Below are 6,827 nucleotides of genomic sequence, written 5' to 3'. Positions count from 1 at the left end.
TATGGAATATGTATTTCAATTTTATTATGCTCCCATATGGTTCGTTGGTTTCAATTTTGTTGATTTGAACTTTTAAATTTGAACATAAAAATTCAAACTGTGTAGTTTAAATTGTAATTTGAATTAACGTTTAGATGTGTAGTTAAAATTTTAATTTGAGCAAAGAATACGTGTGAAAAGCAAAAATAGTTGGCAATTTTTACTGTTCAAAAATGATTTGAACCATTCAACTTAAGAGGAAACTAAACTCTAAGTTGGACCGTTTAACTCAATTCAAACGAGAAATATAATTTAAATTATATGCTTACTAAACGCCAATTCAAATTGTGCTCACTGCTGAAGCTGAGTTAAAAAAAAAAAAATAAATAAATAAATAAACTAGTAAAACAGACTGGACTGTCCATTTAGTGTAATTTCATTTTGACAAAAAAAGGTTGACAACTTCATTAGAATATCAGTTCTCTCTAACAAGTCAAATTACCCTTAAAAACTACACGTGCCATACACGTGATCATTTCCAGCGAACTGTTGCTGCTAAAATTCAGGAGAAATTGTAAAATTTGTTCTGTTTCAATATATAAAGCCCCTCGCAGGATTTCAACCAAGAAAAAAGGCAGCCCATCACAGGAGGCAGAGATGTCGTAGGAAGTAATATAGTATGCTGTAAACATGAAGAACAAGGCACCAAAGACGCAAAACGTTTCTAAGTAAGCGACCATCAATTTCCAATAAAAACCACGCATGTGCAAGTTTGCAGTGTAAATCTAGTACATTAATTTACATTACCAGGAAGGGTTTCCTTCCAAATATTCCCATGTAGTTATTACAAGCCAATAATCCTAGCGTGTAAATGTAAAAATATTTACCAACTTATACACACACCAATCCTCCAGTGATTGGCACTTCCAACCCTCGGAAGTGTTCAGATTGCAGACATGCACAACACGGCTTGCAGTGTCGGCCAGGTGGGCCGCGTGACAACGTTCGTAGAAGTAGGCCCTCGGGTTCCCAACCAAATAACAGAACAGGTTTTCGTGATTATCGTTTCCTGTATTGCAGGCGCAGACTTAAGGCCCCAGGAAATTGTGTGCGCAATGTTTATGTTGACGGCTGATTTTCTGCGCACGTGAGAAAATATTTACGGTTAAAAAATGACGATGCAAGAACAATATCTGCAGATATGAAAGCTTAGTCGGATAATTGTCTCGTTCACGAATCAAAAGTGAGTTTCCTTGGACGAGGCAGGCGAATGTCTGAACATTAAACTTGTGAACGAACACTGTTTCTCGGTAAATAACGGTACGTCACCATCTGTAGTAATTAAAAGATACCTTCTCCAAAAACCTGTTCAAATCGAGCAACAATGTGTTTCCCATAGGTGTACTTCTTCAACGCATGAGCATGAGCTCTTATACGGTTGAGCAATATTGTCCGTTGATTCTCTGTACAGATTTCAAGGGTCTTCTGGACCACATAATTTGCAAATTGATCCTTCATCATTGCCTAGAACGAAATCAAACATGTAGTCAAGTATCTGACAAGTTTCTACATTAAAAAAGAATACAATAAAAACAAAAATGTACGTTTTTGGTTAAAAATTTCAATCCTATAATTGCAACGTATCATATGCTTTTCAACTATGGCAACCTTCATAAGTCGGAAAGCCAAAAAAATGAAGAAAATGGTGACAACAAAGGCCGCAGTTTGGTGTAAGATTTCTTGTCAAGTTCAACAGTAATTTCCCCAGCCAAACGAGAAAATTTAAGTAGGGAAAATGTTCCGAAACAAGAGAAAGGCCTTATGCTTTTTTTGGTTACTTAGGTCAAATGGACAATCAAAAGATTTGAAGATAAAGAGCACAAGGATAATTGATTTTTCCTCTGTACAAAAGAATTAAAAAGTCACTCCTACTTACCAGCAAATTATCATTTCCCTCATTATGCCCAACAATCTCACCAATTAGGAGTTCCCGTTCTCCAGGACCACCGTACTCCAAACATTTTTCAACAACATTTGATGCAAACTTATGCTGGCTCAACTGTACAACATGCCCTGACAACTTGCTGATAATTTGGCGTCTTTCATGAGGTTTTCCCCTCTCTAACACATGCTGCGAACAGATTAAAAACAATACATCAGTATCCAAAGAAACACAGTAGGAAGGAAAAACATATCGCAGAAAATTAAAGGAAAATAGGACAATAGAAATCATAGAAGCTGCAACAGATAGTAAGAATAATTTGATTAACAATCAAATAGTGTTCACCGATCCAAGTCCCATATAATGGTACGCCAAGTATAGTATGGTGTATTCCTTACAGGAATGGATTATGAAATAATGTAAAAACGAGAAGAAAAATACAGATAACGACTTGTCCATAGAGGAAGGCAAATCGAGATCTACAATCCCTTATGGCCTTCAAATATTATTCTCTCCAAACATGGATGGCACTGAAAGGTGAGATTGAACGACATACGATCATTGACAGTTGAAATTAGTTTGACATCCAACCCATACCATTCATTCAAGCTGGTCAATAGTAAGTGCTCACTTCTTCGTTATGTGCTAGGGTGTATGTATGAGAGAGAGAGAGAGAGAGAGAGAGACCTGAGTGACATAATTTCCATACTGATCCTGAGCCAGAGCACATACAGACTCCAAGATTTCATCAACTATAAATTGGCATTGCAGCTCATCTGTGCAATGCTCCAGAACTCTCTACAAGAAACAAAAATCTTCAAGCAACCATATTGGGAGGAAGAGGAGAACCTCACCATCACTCAAGTTTTACTATTTACCTGTATAACACGACAACCATAAGGATGCATAGAAAGCGTTGCAACTTGGCCACGGAATGCAGATATTATAAACCCTATCTTTTCTGTTGGAATGCTCTCGATGCATTTTTGTATTACATGGTTTCCATTTTGGTCCCGGACACATCTCATAACATGTCCATCAAGTTCACGAACAAGCTGTGCTTTTTGTTCAAGCTCGATGACCTCTAGTGCCTGTACCAGCACAAGATTAAACACTCTTATTATTAGCCCAAAGGAGAAAAGACATAACAAAACTGCAAAAACCATCAGCCACCAACTGGCTTCAGCTCCTTTCTTGAATGCCAGAAAGGAGCCAAACAAAACTGCATTTGAATGCCAAATTTCAGAAGAAAGAAACAGATATTCACAGCCTCCACAAGAAAAATGAATAAGTAGAAGGATGAGGGCATGTTATAATGCAAGGAAATTAAAGGAAACGATAGAAATAATGGAAGGACCGCAATAAGTGCTGATCACATCACTCAAACAATTGCACTCAAATCAATATGATCACTACGTGCCAAGCTGCAAAAATGTCTCTATATAAGTATATATAAATAAAAAGATTAATCCTTTGGTCGCTCTACAAAACCATGGTGAATTTTTGAACAACTTCAGAAACTAGTACTTTCTTGAACTAAAAATTTGGGGACTAAAGTGAGATTTTGCCCTAGTTCAGGAACCAACCAAAAGAGTAATTCTAAAACAAAAGAAACAAAAAGAATTATAAGAGAAGCACAGAGGAGAGATAGCCAGAAACAGCTGGCTTAGAAACTGCAGGAAAAAATAGTGACCCACTAAAAAAACTGCACCGCCAAAAGATAAACCAACCAGAAAATCATGTCTTTCAACAGTGGAACCAATAGGATTAAAAAACTCTCAAGAAACATTCACCTCGTTCTGTTATAATTAATATTATGAGAAACACTTAGAACGAAAACTGACAAAATTAAAAGCTGAAAATTCTTCTCCTCTTTTTGGAGTCTTTTTAACTTGTCAAAGTCCACTCTTCAAATAACCATTTTCGTCTACTATGCTTTTATGTCCTTTAGTTAAAATCTTTCTATATTCTTAAAAAAGAACGGATTAATTACAAAAATTCCCTCCGAACTACGGCCCTTGTAACATTTTGCCCCCCGAATTTTAAAACATAATATATGTTTCCCGCAAACTATGAAATCATAACAAACAACTTCCTTCCGTTAAGGTTTTGGACGGAAATTACATGTGGCATATATCAGTGCTGCTTTCTAAACATTTGGTGCATATTGACTATTCTGCCCACGCTTCACTAATTTGCATTGAAAAAACAAATTTACATTTAATATAAATAAACAGAAAATCAATTCATCTTCTTCATCAAAATTCCAAATTTGAATTAGGTTAACAGGGTTTTCATTGAAATAAAACAAATAGATTTTATACAAAGAGTAAATGACCAAACTAACCCCAAATTATGTACCAAAAATCAATTACATTTCAATTTCCATCCAAAACCCTAATGGAAGGAGGTTAATTGTTTTATAGTTCGAGGGAATGGATGTTACGTTTTAAAATTCGGGCGCCAAAGTGTTAGAAGAGTCATAGTTCAGGAGGAATTTTTGCAATTAATCCAAAAAGGAATTAAGTACTTGTTGAAGAAATATATATACATTTAATAAAAAAAAGGGTGCAACTTTGTAAAGTCTCCCTCTATTGTTGCTGGTTTTGATAGATTGTTGGAATGTTGATCCTCTGTTCTTCCTAGTTTATTAGGCCTTTTAATAATGTCTTTCATGTCTTATCAAAATAACTTCCCAATCTACCTAAAAGTTTCAAGTTCACTTTCACTCATACGATGGCTGATATCTTTTATCATAGTTCCCTTCAATATAAGGAACAAAACACATATATTAAACAGCAGGATAAGACAAACAAACAAATGATGAATAATGAATGAAAGAACGAGAGACAACCTGCAGAAGAAAGCCACACCACGTAACTCTTTCTTGGATCTTAGCAACTATTTCAACTTGTTAAATTATTGCTAAAGTATAAGCTAACTTATAACTTTAGTTCCGAGTTAACAAAATTTCAGGTTTTTCCTTAATATCTTGGGAGTTTGACAACATTTAACAGTGTTCCATACTGAATACAGTTGGCTAGAGATACTTGGTACGAAGCATCAACAAGCAGTTTAGGGAGAATCCCTATGATGCCGCCTGTTGTCCGTAGATGAGAAAGAATAAAAGAACATTTGATGGAGAGAAATGGAGAAGCATTGAACTTTTGATGGGAAAAATGGAGACGCATTTTATTGTCAGAGATCAAAGGTCCATGTTGCATGCATCTACTACCACTAAAAGCAATCATTCGGCTCAAAAATCCCTTGTGCATTTAGAATGGTCTACCCCACTAAAATGGCCAACATCTACGATTTCTTTTAATACGATGTGGGGCCTAAGACTGCCAATCTATTAAGAAGAAATGAAACTACCAGGACTCAAACCCTGGATCACACAGTCACACACTCATGCATCCAACCACTTGAAGTATTCCCTAACATCTATAATAATAGACGTATAGTTGCACTTTGGACAAAAAGCAATTGAAATAGGCAAACAAATAGAGAAGGAAACAGACAAAACTCCAGAATCTTAAATACAAAAACAATACGAATACAGATTACAGAACATAAGAAATCTTTGCAATTTTAAGAGAGAGAGAAAGAGATTTGTATGGCGCCTAAAAATGTACTTGCATGGAAATTGCAAAAATAAATAGACTAAATCAAATCAGGAATCACATATACCTTTTGAATTACACGACAGCCATACATTTGAAGACTTAAAGTCAATATTTGACCTGTCAGTTGATTTGCAAGTTCCTTCCTCTGATCAGGGCTGCCATACTCAAAAAACTGCAAAATAGAGACCAAAAGAAATTTACAAGGCAGACAAATTAATATGGGATAAGGAATTTAAACCTATACGAAAGAAATGAAAGGGAAAAAAAATGTTTGTAAGTATACCTTTTGAATGACATAGTTACCAAAAACATCAGTCATCAATCTGGATGCATGTGGAAGAACTTCTTTGAACACAGATGCCTTCTCTTCCCCACTACAATTTTCCAACTTCTGCTGAATAAATCGGCTCCCATGTTGATCAGAACTGAAATCCAAAATTCACAATGGTTTACACTCACCTATGGAAAGAGATAGAGACATGTTGAATAAAATAAACTAAAGCGTACTAGAATGTACCTGAATTCGACAATATGTCCTGTGATATCAGATAGCTCAAATCTGCGGCCCTTGCCAGATTTCAACTCCTCAAGGAAATTATATATCTTGGGGTCGTCAAAACTTTCGAAACCTCTCTGCCCTGGCCATCCAGAATATACGTTGGTATTTCTACCAGAAGTTGGTGGAAATCTCATATCAGTTCTCCCCCGAGGAAGAGCAGTTCCACCTGCAGGTGAACCCGGCAAAACTGGACTTGCAAGGGGAGAGGTTGGGTACTGCATCAAAATACCAGCATTTGGTGGATTCCCGAAATAAGTTGGACCCATTGGCCCTCCTCTTCGTGGAGTCATAGCAGGTGAAGGATGTCTCTGATGCTGAATTTTGTGCTCATCCATATAAGGAGCATTATCCAATACTTTCTTTGGGTCAGGAACATTAACCTGACCTCCAATAACACCACCCCTTGCCACCATCGGATCAAACGGACCAGGAATACCATATGGTTCTCCAAACGGCTGCTGAGGATATTGCATATACATAGGGTCAACAAAAGAAGGCTGCATTGGAAAGCCAAGTTGTCCATAAAATTTATTTAAGTTCTGCACATCCACCCCATGAGGAATAGTACCACCAGCTGAAACACCAGGTGTTCGAGTGTTGAAGCTTGGACCTGCATTTCCATCAACAACCAATGGAACAGCTCCAGAAGGAGGATATCCAGCCATGTATGGAGGAAAAGCATTGAGATTCAAAGTATATCCACCAACATATTGTGTAGGGA

General features: G+C 36.7%; 1 protein-coding gene across 1 annotated transcript in view; it reads right to left on the bottom strand.

Annotated features, from left to right (window-relative positions):
- Positions 1-664: 664 nt before the first annotated feature.
- Positions 665-6,827, bottom strand: part of LOC21392551 (pumilio homolog 6, chloroplastic) — an 8,838-nt gene continuing 2,675 nt past the window's right edge. The window contains exons 4-11 of the mRNA XM_024174986.1: positions 6,065-6,827; positions 5,831-5,972; positions 5,612-5,719; positions 2,800-3,012; positions 2,609-2,719; positions 1,916-2,110; positions 1,332-1,503; positions 665-1,118 (exon numbers count right to left, since the gene is read on the bottom strand). Of these exons, the coding sequence (XP_024030754.1) occupies positions 1,099-1,118; positions 1,332-1,503; positions 1,916-2,110; positions 2,609-2,719; positions 2,800-3,012; positions 5,612-5,719; positions 5,831-5,972; positions 6,065-6,827 (1,724 nt within the window). The 3' untranslated portion in view covers positions 665-1,098. The remainder of the gene's footprint in view (positions 1,119-1,331; positions 1,504-1,915; positions 2,111-2,608; positions 2,720-2,799; positions 3,013-5,611; positions 5,720-5,830; positions 5,973-6,064) is intronic.

Source organism: Morus notabilis, unplaced genomic scaffold, assembly GCF_000414095.1.
Source record: "Morus notabilis unplaced genomic scaffold, ASM41409v2 Scaffold640, whole genome shotgun sequence".
In the NCBI taxonomy this organism is placed as follows: Eukaryota; Viridiplantae; Streptophyta; class Magnoliopsida; order Rosales; family Moraceae; genus Morus; species Morus notabilis.
The sequence above is the reverse complement of the archived record's forward strand: the minus strand, read 5'-3'. Positions and strand labels throughout refer to the sequence as shown.